Source organism: Sturnira hondurensis, unplaced genomic scaffold (genome assembly GCF_014824575.4).
Source record: "Sturnira hondurensis isolate 20B ecotype Veracruz unplaced genomic scaffold, ASM1482457v3 Scaffold0019216, whole genome shotgun sequence".
In the NCBI taxonomy this organism is placed as follows: Eukaryota; Metazoa; Chordata; class Mammalia; order Chiroptera; family Phyllostomidae; genus Sturnira; species Sturnira hondurensis.
This window is the reverse complement of record NW_028091847.1, coordinates 299,034-319,443: the sequence shown is the minus strand read 5'-3', so window position 1 is coordinate 319,443 and position 20,410 is coordinate 299,034. Positions and strand designations below refer to the sequence as shown.

Sequence of the window (20,410 nt, the reverse complement as noted above, 5' to 3'; positions counted from 1 at the left end):
TAGACTTCATCCAAAGGCTGATGCCAGACCTCCCTGAACGTCAGTTTCCTCCACCAGGCCACCCTGCATACAGCCACCAAATTCACAGCTTTCAATTTTGCCACCTTGGTCAACAGGCCAAGCCTTGACATGCAGGGCCAAGGCTGCCTGCTCTCCCCATCTCTCTCATGTCCTCCCCCCTACCCCCTGCTTCCCTTCTCCATCTAGCCCAGAAGTTCTTACTATCCCCACATGCGCCTCCCTTTGTGTCCCTCTACCTTGGCCTCCATTGTTTCTACCCCCTCTCTTCCCACCATTGACTAGTCACATTTAAAATGTCTCTCCTTCATAGAATTCAACCAGTGAAACCCTTTGGTATGGGTTAAGTTGTATCCACCCCACTACAATTTATATGTCAAAGGCTTAATACCTAGTACCTTAGAATGTGACCTTATTTGGAAGTTGTGTCATCGCAAATGTAGACATTAAAATGAGGTCACACTTTGGTAGAGTGAGTCCATTCCAATATGACTGTGTTCATATAAAAAGGGAGATTTTTATTTTCTTTTTAAAATAAGACTATTTATTTTTAGAGAGAGGAAGTGAGAGAGAAAAACATCAATGTGTGGTTGCCTCTTGTGTGCCCCCTACTGGGGACCTGGCCTGCAACCCAGGCAAGTGTCCTAGATTGGAAATTGAACCAGTGACCTCTTGGTTCGCAGGCTGGTGCTCATTCCACTGAGCCACACCAGCCAGGGTGTTGAACACTAAGACACACATACAGGGAGAATACCATGTGAAGAGACAAAAGGAGAAGACAGCCAAGGAGATGGGCCTGGAGTCGATCCTCCCTCACAGCCTTCAGAAGGAACCAATCGTGCCTACACCTTGATTTTGGATTTCTAGCCTCCAGAAGTGTGAGACACTTCCTGTTTTTCTAAGCCACCCAGATTGGGGTACTTTGTCAAAGTAGCTCAGAAAACTAATACACCTTCCCATACCCATTTCTGCTGACTTTCAATCCCCTCCTGTATATGCCCTCAGTTGAGCCACCTCAGCTAGAGTCCTTTGCTCACTGCCCTAAACCCATTCTCTGCTTGTGTCGGGAGCACGTTTCTGACTCCGTGACAAGCTTCCGATTCCTAAAGGGTAAGCCTTTCCTTTGTGCTTCCTTTTCATCCGAGAGCCTGGTACTTTGAGGATCTTCAGAGCAGACAGAATTAAATGGAGTTTACCCTGGAGGGCGACACCTTGCTCCTTGTCAGTATATTATGGAGTTTCTCTAAATCCATTGAGGTCAGACAAGAGGCCATGGGCTCTAGGGCACCAGGAGAGAGACTGGCCAGTAACTTTCAGAACTCCTATTGACCTTGGGGAGCATATGGGCTGGGAACCACAGGGAGAGATCATCTAGTCCAACTCTATCATTTTGCAGAAGAGGATGCTGAGGCCCCGGGTGGTTAAAAACTGTCAAATCACAAAGAGCAAGAGCCAGAGCAGACACTGAGCCTGATCCTCTGACTCCCAGACCAGTGATATGGACTGGGGTGCCTGCCTTGTGGGAAGGGGCAGGTTGCCCAACGGGCTTCATAAGATGACCCAGGCAGGCTCTGTAGGGCAGGTCAGCATTCTACAGATTTAGTGATTTACAAAAGCACAATTATCATGAAGGGAGAGGTGATTTAGAACAAAGTGGTGGGACCAGCAATGCAGGTGAGAGCTCTGAAGACAGAGGGTAAAAATGTGGTGCCAACACACAATCATGATGATCACTTTGCGTGTGCAGAGTGAAGCAGTCAGCTGGCGTTCTGCCACAGCCCAGGGAAATTCCTGTCACCAGGAATTGCCCCTCACCAGATGCCTGGGGGGTGGGGGGCAATGGGGGTGGACAGCCGGGTGCCAGCATGCGAATGTGGGTGTAGCCGCCACTGTGTCTTGATGCACTGCAATTGTTTCTGGGTGTAATGAATGAAGCCAAGAGCCCCCCCTCAAAAAAGCCCGGACTTTTTCAGAACAAAGTCAAGAAATAGACATGCATCAGAATTCTGTATCTTACTCAGAAAAAAGGTGAGTCCAAACAGAGTGTATGTTAGAGCACATGCTTAACATTGTGACCATGCAGACTGCAGTCCTTCAGAATTATGCTCTGAAGAGGTTCTAATGACCTGAGGAAATACTTACAATAGTATGTTGGGTGGAAAATGCAGGCTTACAAGAAAAGGTAGATTCAGAAACTCAGCCATGGGGAGCAAGGAGCACAGAAGGGGTGTGTCCAAAATGTGCACAGAGTTTGGCTGTGATTTTTTTTCAACCTACTCTATTTTTGTCCTGTATGTTTCAAATATCTATGCTAAGAATGTATCACTTATAGACTTTAAAGATCATTTTTTATGATCATTTTTTAAAAATTAATTAAGACATTAATTCTGTGTTCTTAAGAAAATATAAGCTGCCATGGATGGGTGGCTCAGTTGGTTGGAGCATCACCCATACACCAGAAGGTTGTGGGTTCGACCCCTGGTTGGGGTGCATATGGGAGGCAATTGATGGTGTTTCTCTCTCACATCAATGTTTCCCTTTCTCCCTCTCTCTCTTCCTCCCCCAACCTTCCACTCTCTAAAAAAATCAATAAATATATCCTCAGGAGAGGATAAAAAAATTAAAAGAAAAGAAAATATAAGCTGTCAGGTGTGACTTGACTCTCTGTGGCCTTCTGCTCTGCTCTCCGGAAATGTTCTCCTTAACCAAGAAGAAATCCCACCCCTGATGGGTCAATTAATTTACTCACATTCTAAATATTTCTGGAGTTGGTCAAATTCTTCAGGAGTGAGGGACACCCAGCGTTCTTCACTCATCTTGAAGCTGGATACAAACACTTGAGGCCGAGGATGGAGTTTTATTCACGAGGGTGAAACTGTGGCCCAGCCCAGGGCCCGGCTCATTGCAGGTATGTGATGGACAAGCACTTCGGGAGATGCGTCGAGGATCCAAGTGTCTACGGCAGCGGTGGGCGCCTCCCAGCAGGTGAGTGAAGGCCTCTGTTATTTCTCAGGGAACATCCTATCTGTAGTCAAGGCAAATTTGGGAGTCCTTGCTTTTCCTGGGAAGAAATAGGAAAGACATGGTGAGTAAGAGTGTTTGAACATGCAAGCCATCTTTTCTTATTTCAAAAAAAAATCTCCAAATTTCCTTGGCTGAAAGGTTTTAGGAGGTAATGGTTCTCAAGGGAAGGATGCTTCCTCAGGGAAGTCTGAAAAGGACACAGAGACCAGACCAGCAGGACTCCAGACGAGTGGCTGCACTGGGGTGGGGATGGGTGGCCTGTGGAAGTAGGTGGCCATACTTTTGAGCTCTGGCAAATTTTAAATGTATCCCACAGAAGGTGGTAGTAGAGACAACTAAGGATACCCTCAAGGCATGAAAATGCCTCAGGCTATTGTGTACTGTACTTGTGTTGAGTACAAGTACAGTAGCCTGCGTGGGTGACTTGAAAGGTGAGCCACTCTCTCGTCCACTGACTCCTAAATTCCACCACTGAACTTCCTCTGATGAGTCACTCCGGAAATTCAAAAACCCCCAAGGCTGGCTAATATCCTAGTGACTGAAGCAGTTCTCTTTCCTCTCAGAACTACACACACACACACACAAAAAGCAATCAGAGGGCAGGCTTGTGGGCACCAGCGCAGAAGATCCGGAGGGAGGAGAGGGGGAGGGATTCAGACAAACATTTACCATCTTTTTCTCTGAGCCTCTCCTGGCTCTATGGCTCCTATCATCAGTCACTGAAGCAGTTTAGTGGGTTGGGAGATTAATGGGATGGGCCAGGCCAGCACTTAATAGCATGCAATAGATGAGGAAAGAATGGAATGGAATGAAATGGAGTTGAAAGTAAGAGTCCACCTCCTTTCAGTTATATATACATGTGTATAATAATCCTAATGTAAAATGTATTTATTATTCTGAGTTGAGGTTAAAAATGTTGAAAAGACACCAACCTAATAGGAGGACAAATTAAAGACTAATATTACCGAAGAACAAATCCAGTTTCAGTAACAGAGGACCCATTATGGAGAGTCAGACTTCAAGGCAAGTCTGGGGAGCCTGGAGCATATGAGGAACAGTGGAGGGGCTGGAGACCAATTTGTACAGTTTTCTGGAGGAGTGAACCTGCAAGGCTAAATTACAGCTGAGGGAAGATGTTGGAGGGAGATTTGAGCTGTGCAGAGAAGACCTTCCAGCAATCAGAGCTCTCCAACAGTAGGTGGGAATGCATGACAAGGGAGTGAGATGCCTGCATCCCCTGGAGCACCTAAGTTCTAGTTTCTGCCTTTAAAAAGTCCAGTTCTCTCTGGAACCCACTGACCATCTGGATTCTGCTTCTTGGCACCTGCTCTTACCAAAGTCCCCAGCTCCCTAACTGTCAAATCCAATCAGCACCTTGCAGGCCTTCCTTGCGTCATTTGCTCTCTCTGCCAACCTTGTCATGGCAGAAAACAGCCCTTGCGAGCCTCTTTGATCTTTCTGAGTGTTCCTCCTCAGTCTCTTTCTGCCTCTTATTTTCCATCATTAAATATTAGGTGTTTCCAGAATACCATCCTGAGCCTTCTTCTGCCTCTACATCACCTCCTTGAAAGCTTTCATCCTCCCCCACAGATTCAATGACTCCCTGGCATGCTGCTTGGGTCCTGCACGCTTTCCCCACTCCGGTCCGAATTTGCACTGGTCACTGGAACTCCTATGTTCCAAAGCACTCCAAATCGGCACTTTCCCAGGCCCCCAGCCTGCTTCTTGTCTGCATTCTGGTTGTGCCCTGAGAGGAGCCAGTACTCAGCCGGAGCACCTCCCTCTTTCTTTCCTGCCAAGCCCCTGGCACCAGTCCCAGAGTGCGACTGTCCACTGTGTGTTCCCTCCTCTCCATCACACTGGCAGGTTCATTAACTCAGATCCCCATCTTTTTTCTCCTAGTCTCTGACAACAGCCTCTTCTTGGTCTTCCTGCCTTGAGTTTTGCTCTCCTCCCTGTGGCAGGCTCTAAATTGCCAACCAGATCATAACTCTCTGGGTAATAAAACTCTTCAGTGGTTTCTATGGCCTATACAATAAAATGTGATCATCTTTTCACGATACACAGAGCTTTTTATGATCTGATTGTTGTTTCAGTCCAAAACTGAGGAGTGACCTTTAAAAACGTGTTCCATTATACCTGGGAACGTAACATCACAACTGGTATTACCACTGTCGCTGAACACTTATTTTACACTGTGTTTTATGCTTTACATATGTTATCTCATGTGGTCCTCATGACAGCCATGTAAAGTAGCACTGCCTTCCCTATTTTTAGATGAGAAAAATGAGGCAACGTGTTCAGTGGATATGGTGAGGAGAAAGAAAGAACCCCCCAGTGCTTTTGTGTGAGAATGCCTCTCTCATGTATCGTCCTGCATACTTTCAGAAGCTCAGAGCTCTGAGAGGGCCCAGAGACACAGGACATGATGGAACACCATGGAACTCAAAGTCAGAAGGCAGGAGACTGGAATCCTGGCTATGACTCTTATAGCTATTTCACTTTAGACCTTTTTTTGGTTTCTTAAACCTTGGCTTCTTTATCTCAAAAATGAAAATACTAATACAAATTTCACTGAGTTAGTGTTAGAGTTAACTGAGTTAATATAGGCAAAAAAATCCTGCCCCCAAACCCCACCTAGCACAATGCCTATCACACGGTGGGCACTCAATAAATAATGATTGTTGTTATCCTATGGCAAACACAGGACAGCAGTATGACTTAAATAACCAGCTGACAAGCAGTGGGGTACAAAGTCTCTGTGTTGTGCCAGAGATTTCTGAACTTGATCTTATCCTGCTCCAGGTTGTGATAATTTAGTGATTACTCATCAAACTTTTATCCACTAGTTTCCCATCCACTGATGATGCTTGCCAGGATTAATTATTATGATGATAGCAAATTCCTAATTCCATTGTTCCTTCTATATTTATTAGTTGGGATTCTACTGTTAGGAAGAGTTTTTTCTTCTTTATTTTTTATATCAATTTAAAAATATTTTAAATTGATATAAAATATTGCAAATACTACATGTAGTGTAAATAACTATGTAAAATATAAATGTAATATATAAATATACAAATATTTCTATAAATATGTATAAATTTACATTGTATTTAGGTAGTATATATTTATTTATATTAATGGGTTGTTATTTTATTCAGTGGGTTATAGTTCATTACTACCATTATTTGTTTTGATTCTTGAGTTGTCCCAGATTTGGTCAGTGAAAGCTCATTTGAAGTGGTTCTTTGTTCTCTGGACATACTTCCATCATTCTTTGAACATATTTTTATTTTCTGGGACTACGAAATGTTTCAGGCTTATCTTGTCCTTCCTCAGTCCTAGTCCTAATATCAGTCATTTCCCAACCCCTGATTCCTTTGAGTGGAAAATGGTATTTGAAACCAAGGTGTGGGCACTAGTTGTGGTCATTGCTTCCAGGTCCTGTCAGCGACAGAGTGGCATATTTATTTCATTATTTCAAGAGAGGTTGAAACACACACACAGAAGATTTATGCAGTGTGTGGAGGAGGTGCTGTGACTGAACGTGTGAAAAGTGGTTTGTGAGGTTTCGTGCTGGAGATTTCTCACTGGATGATGCTCCACAGTTGAATAGACCAGTTGAAGTTGATAGCAATCAAATCAAGATGTTAATTGAGAACAATAAACATTATACCACGTGGGAGATAGCCGACATACTAAAAATATCCAAATCAATAAAGTTATTGGTGAAAATGAAAAGTGCGTCTTTTATTTTACAGAGAAAACTAAATAGACTTTTTGGCCAACCCAGTAATTACCACCCAAACGGCAAGAGTAGGGGTGCAGATACAGGCAGGGAAGCATGGGCCATCTAATGTGTCTGGAGCAAGCACAGGGAAGAGGGAAAAGATTCCTGAGGGAACTGAGGAGGGGTAGCAAGATAAAAAGATACGTGTTGCAGTAACTCAACAAATGTTCACGTTATCATCCCTTGCGTTCCACTGTGGCTCGGTGTTCAGCTTCCTGGTGAATGGAGCTGCACCAGGCTTTGTTTCTGCCAGGGAAGGTGAAAGGCTTGCAGCGCTGCCTGGCTCTGTAAATGGCACCTGCTGACCAGGCTCTCACACGAAGGCCCCCTCCGGTTCTCCGGCCTTTGATAGAGATGACAGCTACCACACAAGAGGGCTTGCTCCTGCCGACATCGCCCGCATTCCCCTTTCAGCAGCCTGCCCTATCACTCCTGTCTCAGATCCTCTTGACAGAAAGAACAGTCATTTTATTACCACCCGAACATCTTTCCTGACAGAAAAAGAATGTAATAGGGGTTTCTAAATAACACTCAGATCAGATATTGTCAGGCCTGGATGGAAGAAGAGTGTTTTCTGTCCTGGCAGCTATTCCACTCTCCACAACACTTGCAGCTCCCCGGGCCTCAGTTTCCTTGACTATAAAATGAGGGGGTGGGAATAATGGCTTCTGACTTATTTTCTAGCTCTGCAGTTTCATATACTGGATCAAACTCTATTTGTTCTGAACAGATGTCAGCATGGAAATCTCAAGTCAGGAGGAAGACGGCAAATTCAATGGGTATTGAATTGCACCCCAGGTCTCTATTCATTTGAATGAATCAGCCATAGCCAATTATGCAGGAACAAACACCTCTTCATCTCCTCTTTGCTCTCATAAAAACATTAATTCATGAATATGGTATCAGATTGGGGGAGTTTATTTGTATGCCTCTGATGATTTATAACAAAATCATAATGAGCATATTTTTAAAAGATAAGAATGACTAAAAGCTAGAGAGATAAAAAAACCCCACTCTTGCCAGACTTGTGAGGAGTCACATCTTGGTAACTGCCGCATCTCTGGGCCTTTGCTCCCACTGACCCTTCTTCAGCTCTGTCATTATTATGCGGCCTTTGGAGTTCAGTTCAAGTATCACCTACTCTAAGAAGCTCCGTTTATTTGTCCAGAGTATACGAGCACATCTTCTCTGCTCTCCAATAGCTCCTTGGGCTTTTGTCCATGATGGTACTGACCACAATGGCCCTATGAGACTCTGAACTTCTTCAGGGTGAAAACAGTGTTCTGCCCACTTTGTAGCTCCAGCTGCTACAATATTTCTAAAGCCTCACTTCTTGACCACTAGAAAGGTGGTTCTGAACATTCTGGATTGAGACCATTTGTGTGGGCAGAAGATTCTGCCACACCTGTTTGCATGTCTGAGCAGAAAAAGAACTGGGTGGTAGGAAAGAATTGGAGAAGAACAAAAGACACAAGTTGACATAAAATTATTGATAGTTATTTATGAGTCACTTATTTTGTAATAAAAATATAAATCAGTGCACTCATTTTACTGATAATAACTATATTAATAAACTATAAACTATAATCTATGAGCTCATAACACTCACTTTATTATGCTTAACCTTATAACATGTTGGGAGTTACATAAGTTGCTTGACCTCATCAGTGAGTTGTCACTACTGTAGTAGCGTTACAGGTGCCCCAGAAACCATGCCTCCTGATAGTTGTGCCCTTTTTAGTCCCTTCCCCTTGAGTCTGCACTGTGCCTGTGACTCGTTTTAACCAACAGAATGAAGTAGAAGTGACACTGGGACAGTGTCAGGCCTAAGACTTAAGAGGGCCTGACAGCTTCTCCGTTTATGTCCTTGGGAGCGGAACACTGAACTGTGATGCCGACCGAGCCTCTGCCATCTTGCTGCACAGATGACAGAGAGACCACGTGAATGGAGAGAGGCTTAACTTTACAGAGAGGAGAACAGGACAACCCAGCTGATGATGAGACCTGAAGCCCCCCGATGTGAGACCCCAGTGAAGCCATTCCAGCCAGCTCTCAGTCATTTAAGCCATCCCAGCTGTGGTGCTGGGTATGGAAGACAAGGAGATCTTTTGGATGTTACAGTCTTAGTAGACATGACAGGAAGGAGATACAGCCTGTCCCTGCTGAGCCACACTTGAGTCCTGATGCACAGAGTCATGCAGAATAATAAACTAATTGTGGAGCCACTAAGTTTTAGGGTAGTTAGGTATGTAGTCATAAATCCCCAAAGCAACTACATAAGCACTTTTGAGAGCAGATTGCATATGTATCTGTTTAGCAAGAGAATATGCTTGACTCATGCTTGAACTTGTGTTAAAAGCCTAGTAATTGGAAAATTAGAGGCCTAAATACCTTTGATGCAATTATATATCATTTCATGCTATTGGGTTAACCAAATACCCTCCACAAACTAATATGAAAATGATGGAGTTAAATGAACTATAATTTCTAATTAAAAAGCAAGAAGAGCAGTATCTGAACACCACAACCAACTCAAAACAAGTCTGACATTGAAATGATAACAATGTGACTTTCCCTTGGTCGCGGGATTCTAACCATCTGGCCCAACGAGGAGGCAGTAGTTGCTGAGCATTTAGAGGCAGCCTGACTTCACAGATAACTGAATTAGAGCCCCAAGGGCACTTAGTAATGAGCTAATTTGAGTTCATGAATAGCAAATATGAGTAATCCATAATACCTCATTTACCAGCATACAGTCCTTATACAAACATAAAAATAAAAGTCTTGGGATTATGTGCTACCCATAGGAATTCAGAGACAGCTTATATTTCAGGACTTTGCATCCCATTAGCGAGTATCTCAGATTGGACATAAGAATCATTGCCCTCAGAGAGTGGTGAAAATATTAGGCTGAACAGAGCTGCCCATGTGTGTGTGTTAAGGAGGGATGGGAGTGGGGGTGGTGGTACCCCGGAGAGGCATGCAGGCTCCTGGGAGGAGCTGAGATATGCTACCTGAAGGGCCTGCCTTAGGTGCAGGCAGACAGTGTCAGACTGAGGAGTGTCTACAGCCCAGAGCTATCACAGCTTGAGTGTGGGTCATTCATTCATTTATTTATTCACCTGTGCAATGAATCATTATATTGTAATAAGTCAGAACAGCAATTTCCATTTATGGATTATAGCACATCTGGTGCTTTGCACACTGCACTTACAACAGTCACCAAACCTGTGAGTAAAGTATTTTTTATCCCACTTTATAACTATAAAATGAATAAGAGACAGAACTGATGTTTGAACCCAAGTTTGTTCAGTTCCAAATCCTACTGTCTTTCCTTTCACCATGCCACCTCCGGATGAGTAAGCATTGAGTACATAAGGGCCAGGCCCTGTGCTGGGTGCTGATACCATCAATAAGACAACTGTGGAAAGCCTCATCCTACAACTTGAAGGTAAATTGGAGGCCAGAAGAAAAACCATGGCATGCTCTTAGAAAGCCAATAGTATTTGAGGAAAAAATATACAGTATATAAAATATAAGCACAATGGAATAGATTGTAAAATATGCAAGAAGTGTGAGATAGAACCCTAGACTTAAAAAAAAATTCTCTTGCCCTGGGGCCACCTCTCACTGTTCTCAAAACGTGGGAGAATGTTCACTTGGCTTTGTCACTAGGGGTGCTACAGTGGAGATGCTAAAGGAGTGGAGTTGTAAATTGCAGCACTATGATCTGATTCTGGACTCCACAGCTAAGGGACTGGTGTCAGGAGAGGATTGTGAGAGGAGATTTCCTCCACAAAATTACTACCAGGGGAAAGTGACTCATCTCCAGCATCAGGGAGCAAGCCTTCTGCCCAAAGCATCAAGCACAAGTTGGGCACTGGAATGAGAGACACCAGAATTCAAACTTTGGTTTTACCCTTACAGTAACAAGGCATAAAACAAGTTGTTCTTCATCTCTAAATGGGGATAATGATAACAGTAACACATGGTTCACAGGGCTGTTATGAGAATTACTTGTATAATGTTTATGAGAGTCATAGCAAGTAAAATTTCTTATCAGTGGTTTTTAAAGTGTGGTCCTCACACCAGCAGGGTTGGCATCACTGGGATTATTACAAAAGTAAATTCTTGGAACCCATCCCAGACCTATAGAAATTCAGGGTGGTCCAGCAATCTGTTTTTTTACAGAGCTGTGGAGATTCTGATGCAGGCCAGTGTTTTGCAAGCATTGCTTTATATTGATGTAAGGGACAGGACTAAGAAGAGAAGCTTGGAATGCCAGAAGGGATTCCTCCTCCTTAAAAAAGACAGATTCTGGATCTCCCAAATCATTTCCACTTTCCCAAGGCAATAAAACATTATTGAAAAGCTTGGGGCCTCTGATTGCCTGTCATCCTGCCTAGCTCCTAAAATTCTCATGTTATGGCGTGTTCCCTGCAGAATTTTCCCTTGTTTACAATCTCAATCTAGGTTTTCACACTCTTCCTGTGACATTTTGGGCCACAAATATAATCTCATGTGGGCACAGAACAGATAATAGGAGTTTCTTATCAGAAAGTGAAGGGACAAAAACAAACAAACAGAAAAATATGAGGTAGTGAAAAAATGACAGCTCTATTCTCGCCACAGCTCATCTCTGTCTGAAACACAACTTTCCAGGAAGAGACACTGCAAGGAATGGTGCAGGGCTCAGGAAGGTCTAGAAAAGACAGCACTGGAAATGTACCAGGTATTGTGGTGACAGTGGTGTGGCATGTGCTCTTGTGTGTATGTGTTTTACCAGTAACCATGACAGAACCACACCAAATAGACAATGTGCAAGTTTGGAACAGTGAGTGAAACCACATTCAGGTTGGCAAGTTCCTGTGGGCCAGGAGGAACTTGTGACAAGCTGGCCCATGAGCATTCTCTTCTTCATTCTCCTGCCCTTCCCTCTCTGACATCCTCTAATCTTCCATTCTCTAGTTCCCCTTTCTTTTCCTTTCCTCCACTTGCTGCTGCCCATAACAACACAAAAAATAGCCACCGTTTATTGAGAATCTGCTGCCTTGTTCTTCATTAATATAATCCTTAGAATAATCTTTCAAGGTGGGTGTTATTATGCCAACATACCTAGGATCAGACCCTGTGCGGACAGCTGAGCCGTCATTCAAACCCATGTCTGCCTGAGTGCAAAACCCATATTCCCTCGTGTCTCTGCTCATTTTCAGACCTGGGAAGGATTGTAAACTGCCTGAGGATTCATTTTATGGCTCACGCCAGGAGTCCAGAATTTAGTTTGTGGAAGGCTCTGGGCAGTCATGTGCCTCTTCTTCCACTAACTCCACAGAATCAACAATATCCTAATGGGCAACATGCAGTAATTCAGCACCATGGACAACAGCACCCAGAGGCACTTACACCTCATTCTGACCCTAGACAATATGTCCCTGGATGGCCCCAGAGGCGTCTAGGGCCCAGCTTGTAAAACACCTCACTAATAATAGCTAACCTTCACAACATGATATGTAATCCTAAACAATTTACGTGAATTATTTGGTTGACTACTCATAATAGCCCTATGAGGTAGATACAAATTTTATGCCCATTTTAAAGATGAGTAAACTGAGGCACAGAGTAACTTGTTATAGGTTATGTCACTACTAACTGATGGATTCAGGATTCAAATCCAGATAATCTGCCTTTGGAGGTGTACTTCGCCATAATGCCACGTGACACGAAGATAAAAGGGGCACTGTAATCACATGGCAGAACTTGTAATAAGACAGTCATCAAGAAAATTTATCATAATCAAGAAATTTATCATGATTTTAAAATAATATGATTTGAATAAGGCACAAAATCTGAACTATTCCATAGGGGCTCATCACTTCCTGTTTCAGAGACACCACAGTTTGATGAGGTTTTGGTAAACTAGTAAGAAAGACACATTCATTTCCCAAACAAACTGGAGAAGGTGGAGTGGTGTGGAGTGGAGCCCACGGGTCTAATCCTGGTAAATGTTAATATTTAGTAGGTAGGTGACTTCGAAAAAGTCACTTTCACTCTTTCTCATTTGATAATTGCAGAATGTGGGATAAGTGATATTTAAAGTTCCTTCTACCAGTAATACAATTTCTTTCTAGAATTGTTAGACTTCAACTCTTTATTCTTGCCACATAGGAACTGGTGCCATAATTTTAGGCTGGGAAATGTCATTTGTTTTTCTACTCATCTGAATCAAACATCATTGGATAAAAACAATGGTGAGGTATTATTGCCACCCTGTCAAACTGTTAACAATAGAGGTAATATCTTTTATTGATTAGACTGCACATCTAATATCAATTAAAAAGCACAAAAACAAAAACTTTCCAACACTGCTGGTGTGGAAGTAAAGTAGCCAAAATAGCACTATATATCAATAGCTTCAAAATGTACGTTGCCATGTAATTTTAGAAGTTTATCTTGAGAAAGTAACTATGGACAATAAAAACAGCACTACCTCTGTGACTACTATTACTACTTCTACAAGATTTCAACTCTAAGGATATTTGTAACAGCATTATGTATAATAGCAAAAAGCCTAAACAATTTAAATGTCTCACAATACAGGATTGTTAAATACATTTTGGAATGTGCATCTGATTAAATACTCTGAAGTCAATGAAACACAGTAAAAAAATTATTTGAATCCATGGGAAAATGTCTTATACAGATTAAACATCAACAACCACACGTTAGTTAAAATGTTAAACTATATGTATTTGCAGTAGTTGAACTGTGCTAACCAGATCCTTCTGGAAAGAATGATTTATTTCCCCAGCTCCTCGGGAGTGCTGCTGGCAGACAGCTCTCTGTTGTCAACTCTTTCCAGGAGTTGCCTTAGCTGCAAAGAGCTGCCTTGCCCAAGGTCATGGCCCCTTCCTGGGCAACCTACGTCCAGTTGCTGAATGATACAGAAAGGAGGGGCATGGAGGTCTAGTCCCCTCACCCCAACTGGGAACAACTCAGCAGGACCATCTGAGTCCAACTTCCTTTGCCAAACCCCATTCTGTCCCTTCACTTCCACAAGGGCTGATCCCAAGAGCACTTTAAAATTAATGACAGACCTACACTACAATTTCCATCTCAAAATCTGTTTCCCAGAAAATCTGATCTGTAACAATATAAAAATTAAAACCCCCCACATATTCTTAAGTAACTTCTTGTTTAAAAAGAAAATAAGAAAGATGAAAGGACTGCATATCATTCTAGTAAATGTGCAGTTTGCTTATAGCAATGCCTAAAGGATACTTTTAGCCTTAAATGAATTTCTTAGAAAACAAGAAAGATTAAAAAAATGTGCCAAGCCTCCAACTCCAGAAGCTAGCAAAAAATAAATAAATAAATAAATCTGAATAAAGTTGAGGAGGCCAGTGCTAAATACAAAGCCAGAAAATAATGAGCTAGCACACAACACAAAACAACTCAACAGTTAGTAAATAAAACCAAAAGCTCTTCTTCTTGTTGTTGAAAAAATAATAAAACAGATAATTCTTTGCTGGTGGCAGGAGAGAAGAGGAGGAGAGGGAGCAGAAGCACAGGAGGAGGAGAACCACAAACATTAGAAATAAAAGGGGGACATAACTATAAATGCAAGGTTTTATCAAATGATGAGAGAATAAAATATTTAAGTTTACAGCACTACATTTGAAAGTCTAGATGAAATGAAAAATTTTAGGCAAATAAATTATCAAAAGTGATTCAACAAACCAGTTATCACTTCTGGATATTTATCTAAAGAAAATGAAAACATTAATTTGAAAGGATAAATCCAACCCTATATTCATTGCAGCATTACTAGCAATAGCCAAGATATGGAAGCTATGAGGTGTCTATCAACAGATGAATAGAAAAGAAAATGTGAGCCCTGGCTGGCTAGCTCAGTTGGTTAGAGTGCCATTCCCATACACGAAAGTTGCATGTTCAATCCCTGGTCAGGGCACGTACAAGAAACAACCAGAGAATGCATAAATAAGTGGAACAGCAATTCTCTCTCTCTCTCTCTCCCTTCCTCCTTCTCTCTTTTAAAAATAAATAACTAAATAAAATTTTAAACCCAAATATTTTAAAGAAAAGATATGATATATATATATACACAGAATAAAATATTACTTAGCTAGAAAAAAGAATGTAATCTTGCCATTCGTAATAACATGATTGAACTTAGAGGGTATTATCCTAAGTGAAATCAATCAGACAGAGAAAGGCAAATTCTATAATTTAACTTATAAGTGGAATCTAAAGCAAACAAGCAATCAGACAAAATAAAACAGAAAGACTCATAGAAACATAGAACAAACTAATAATTGCTGAAGAGAAGGGGATGGGAATGGGTGAAAAAGGCGAAGGGGAATAAGAGATACAAACTTCCAGTTATAAAATAAATTTTGCACATATGTAATGTACAGCACAGGGAGTTTAGTCAATATTATTGTGATAACTTTGTGTGGTGACATATGGTTACTACCTTATTGTGATCACATTGAAAGGTATATAAATGTGGAATCACTGTTGTACACCTGAAACTAACATAAAAATCTATGTCAACTACACTTTAATTTTTAAAAAGTGATTCAGGAAGTGAAAAGCCTGACTAGTCCAATAATAACTGATGAAATTGAATCAATATTCAAAAGTCTCCTTGCCTGACCTTCCTCATTCAGACAGTATTATGGGAAAGTTATACGAATCATCAAGGAACAGATAATTCTTCTCTTACATAAGTTGTTCCAGAGCACAGAAAAAGATGTTAAGTTATAATTTATTTTTTAAGGTCAGTATAACCTGGTTATAAAATATGAATAGGGAGAGCACAAATAAAAACGAATTACAGACCAACCGCCTTAATAAAGAAACCTACCCCATAAAATAGCTAAATCCAGTAAAGAATTAAAAGAACAATACACAGGGACTTCCGCCAAGATGGAGGCATAGGTGGAAACACTGTGCCTTCTCCCAAAACCAAGTTTGAATACAACGAAGGTTTAGTAAACAAAGACGCAGCCAAATAACAGAAAACTGAACTATACGGAAGTCCAACAACTACGAACCCTTCGACCAGAAGGGTAAGAGGGGCGGAGCCAGCAGCGGAGCAGGGTCGGGCAGAAAGAATCCCCCGACCCAGGCGCACAGGCAGCAGGGATAGCCTCACGGACCCAGTGAGGGTGCGGGGCAGGCTGAGCGAGGTTGCACATTCACGAGCGCAGATAAGCCAGCAAAGGAGTGAGCAGTGAGACGACCGTGCGGCCCCGGCGGCGGAAGGCAGCAGAGGGGGCTTGCCATTGATTTCCTTTGACCCCACCCCCACACACAGTGTCACAACCCAGGGACTGAGTTGCCCTGCCCTGGTGAACACCTAGGGCTCTGCTCCTCATACATAACAGGCACGAACAGTCCAAAATATGGCTCATGAAGAACTCAAAGCCCCAGAGCCCATAACTCTAAGTGACCAGGAAATAGTGAACCTTTCAGATGCACAATTCAAGACACCGGTGATCAGGATGCTCACAGAACTGGTTGATTATAGTCACAAAGTAGTGGAACATATGAAGCCTAAACTAATTGAAATGAAGGGAGATGCACAGGAAACCAATAGTGATGGAAAGTAAAGTGGGACTCAAATCAATGGAGTGGACCAGAAGGAAGAATGAAACATCCAGCCAGAAAAGAATAAAGAAACAAGAATTCAAAAATAATGAGGACAAGCTTAGGAACCTCCAGGACATCTTTAAACGTTCCAACATCTGGATTATAGGGGTACCAGAAGGGGAAAAGAAACAACCACGAGTGGAAAACATATTTGAACAAATAATAAAGGAGAACTTCCCCAGTCTGGCAAAGGAAATAGACTTCCAGGAAATCTAGGAAGCTCAGAGAGTCCCAAGGAAGTTGGACCCAAGAAGGAACACACCAAGGCACATCATAATTACATTAGCCAAGATTAAAATGAAGGAGAGAATCCTAGAAGCAGCAAGAGAGAAGGGGACAGTCACCTACAAAGGAGTTCCCATTAGACTGTCAGCGGATTTCTCAAAAGAGACCTTACAGGCAAGAAGGGGCTGGAAAGAAGTATTCCAAGTCATGAAATCCAAAGACCTACAGCTAAGATTGCTTTTTCCAGCAAAGTTTTCATTTAGAATGGAAGGACAGATAAAGTGCTTCTCAGATAAGATCAAATTCAAGGAGTTCATCATCACCAAGCTCTTATTATATGAAATGTTAAAGGGACTTATCTAAGAAAAAGAAGATGAGAAATATGAACATTGAAAGGACAGCAAACTCACAGTTATTAACAACCACACCTAAAACAAAAGCAAACCAAGAGGACAGCTAGATCAGGAGCGGAACCATAGAAATGAAGAAGAACACATGGAGGGTAGGCAACAGGGGAGTGGGAGGAGGAGAAGAGGGGAGAAGGTACAGAAAATAGCATAGATGGTAGGTAGAAAATAGATAGGGAGGAGGGCAAGAATAGTAGGGGAAATATAGAATCTAATGAACTTGAGACGCGTGGTCATAAAGTAAAGGGGAGGAATGGTGGGGGAGGAGGTGTGCAGAGTGGAGGAGAATGAAGGGGGGAATAGAACAATAACTGTAATGGTATAATCAATAAAATGTATTTTAAAAAAAGAACAATACACAAACTTTATTCCAGGAAAGCAAGGACAGATCAATATTATAAAACCTATAAATATAACAATATACTTTCTAACAAAATAAAAGAGATATTCATATGACCATCTCAATATAGTAAAAAAAGTCTCTAAAATTTCCCATCAAAATATTATGGAAAAGCAAATACACCTCTAAGCACATTAGAAGGCAAATGGAACATCCTTTACTTCATAACAGCTATTGCCAAAACTCCACAGAAACTTCATACTTAAGTGGCAAAACACCGCTAGGAATGTAACATACAACATGACGACTAGAGCTGACACTGCGATCCTATGAGTTCTCATCGTAAAGAAAAATATTTTTTCTTTTTCTTGTACCTACATGAAATGACAGATGTCACCTAAACTTATTGCAGTGATTATTTCACAATATATATAAGTGAAACCTTATACTGTAAACCTTAAATTTATACAGTGGTATGCATGTCATATCTAAATAAAACTGGAAAGAAATAAAGTATCAAGATACTCTGGACAAGAATACATAAATGTATACTTATATAGAAAATAAGTGGCAAGCATTAGAAGCATTACCATTGAGATTAAGGACAAAATAAGAATGCCCATTAAGATGTCTCCTATTCAGCAATCTACTACAGGTCCTGGACACCTGAGACTGAGAACTAAGAGGTGTACACATTAGAACAGAGAAGATGAAAGTGTCACAATTTTTAAATGATTTGACAGTGTACCTAGAAAAACCAAGAGAATAAAATAACAAAAACTACTATGTTAGCCAAGTGATTGTATGTAAAATCAATATTAAAAATGAAATGCTCTCCTTTATACAAGCCATATCCAAATAGAAAATAAAGCATAACAGGAAAATATCTCTTTCAAAATTTTAATGAGAAGTGAAGTGCACCCTGGAATAGATCTAACAGGAAATGCGTAAGACCTTTGTGGAGAAATATATAAAAATTTACTGAAAGACTTTAAGGAAAACCCAACTAAATGAATAAATATCTTAACCATGGAAAGGAAGGCTTAGTGTAGTTCTGGTACTTACAAACTCTGTGATCTCAGAATAATTTAAAAGTCTTAATTAGGCTGAGCCCTAGAGTCCTCATTTGTGAAATGAGAATGACAGAATCTTTCTTATGCAATTACTATAATTATTAGAACTTTTAGAAGGAATTGGTATTTTTAAAAACTTAGAATTATATGTAATATTTTAATGTTGCAAACGTATGTATGTAACTGCAAACAGAGATGAAAGGATGCACACTACATAGTGGTTACCTCCAAGGAACATGGAAATTAGAAATTGCGATCCACTGTCTGTAGTGTTTTAATTATTTTTAAAAAGATAATTTATTATTTATAGAATCTTAAAAATATTTTTACAATTCCATACTTTCACCATCTTAGTCTGCTTCTTTCTATTTTCACTGGCACAACTGTTGTAGACTGCTCTGCCTGGTTCTAGGAATTGTATCTCTACCCCTTGTGGCCAAGGGCGAGGGACGGCCTCTGGACTTCGAGCCAAAGGAGACAAAGCTTGTCTCTGGTAGCAAACGCTGCCTCAGTTTCCTCTCCCTGCCCCCAAAGCTTGGTCAGAAGTCAATGACGGCTAAGACCCCTCACAACGGGGGGCAACCTAAGCCAGACTCGATCACTTGGGGGAGGCCTTCATGGAAGGACTTCGGGGGGCTGCAACAAACAGGGAGCAATGGACTCTTGCCCACCCCCCTCCCCGGCTTTGACATAGCCCGAATCCCCATGCTCTCTGGGAGAAGCACTTCCTGGCTCCAATCCCCTTAAGCCTGAATACCTGTTGGGAGAAGTGCAGCTCCTTGCCTTGCTATAGCGTGTCCTGGGGAAGACTCTGGCATCACAAAGACTTCCTGATAAACCTGTGAAATCTGCTCTGCTAAGAGTGCTTTCATTCACATGATAAGGGTTCGAGCAGGAAACCCTAAAACTCTGTTCCTGACAGACTCAGACTCATAGTAAACCCTCAGATTTCTTTGAAATGTTATCTACTGTTTGATCCTTGCCGCCCTGTATTCCTGTGTATCAGAACCCAATAAAGGCCCTGGACAAGGGGGCTCGAGGCCTTTTCTCGGAGAAACTGGCCGCTGCTGGTCTTTCTCCCCTGAGAAACTGGCCACCAGCCCATGACCTTTTCCCAGCAGAGAAAATGGCCACACCTCCTCCCTAAGCAGATCACATCATGTCCCAGTCATATTTACACACCTGGACCATGGCACTTGGGGGTACTTAGAGAAGAGTAGCTCCCACACACAACCGAGTCCATCTTCTTCAAGTTCATCCACATCAGTTAGAGACTGAGCCTTATAGCACATTGACTCAAAGGTAGCTAGCTAAGCAATTATTACATGGAGCACGCATTCATGTGCGCTGCATATAAATGTGTCGTCTGTGTGGGCTTACAGTATGAGCAATGCACATCATATGTCTTTTTGTTCCTTATGAGTATTATATGCATATATGTGAATTTCAGCATTTGGAACTCTGCATAAATACACATCATGGTTAAATAAAGGAATTACCTACTCCTGAAGTTCTTCTACCTCAGAATTATTCTTTTGTACATCATAGTGGACTTTTTCTGTCTTCTATTTATCCTATCTTTTCCTGTACAGTTTGGTTAAAATAATAATGTTCAAAGGTAATTTTGCTTGTACATTTCCCCACCTCTTGGCATGTGTAAAATACTCTTTCTATGTGAGAAAAGACTTTTGTTTACTAAGTGTACCTGACATGTTTGTGCTGGAGGGAGCGACTACGGAAATCAAGACTTCAAGACTCCTAAGTTGGGTCTAATTTAAAAGAGTTTCTTCTCGTTGCAAGATTATTTCTTATATTTTCGACTTCAATAAAAATTATAGCGAATGAATTCCTCAGT

At 41.6% G+C, this 20,410-nt stretch overlaps 1 protein-coding gene across 3 annotated transcripts in view; it reads right to left on the bottom strand.

Annotated features, from left to right (window-relative positions):
* Positions 1–20,410, bottom strand: part of DGKG (diacylglycerol kinase gamma) — a 178,500-nt gene that overhangs the window by 141,390 nt on the left and 16,700 nt on the right. For all 3 annotated transcript variants that reach the window (XM_037027529.1, XM_037027530.1, XM_037027531.1), the window contains exon 2: positions 2,768–3,079. In XM_037027529.1, coding sequence (XP_036883424.1) covers positions 2,768–2,834 — 67 coding nt within the window. In that variant the 5' untranslated portion in view covers positions 2,835–3,079. The remainder of the gene's footprint in view (positions 1–2,767; positions 3,080–20,410) is intronic.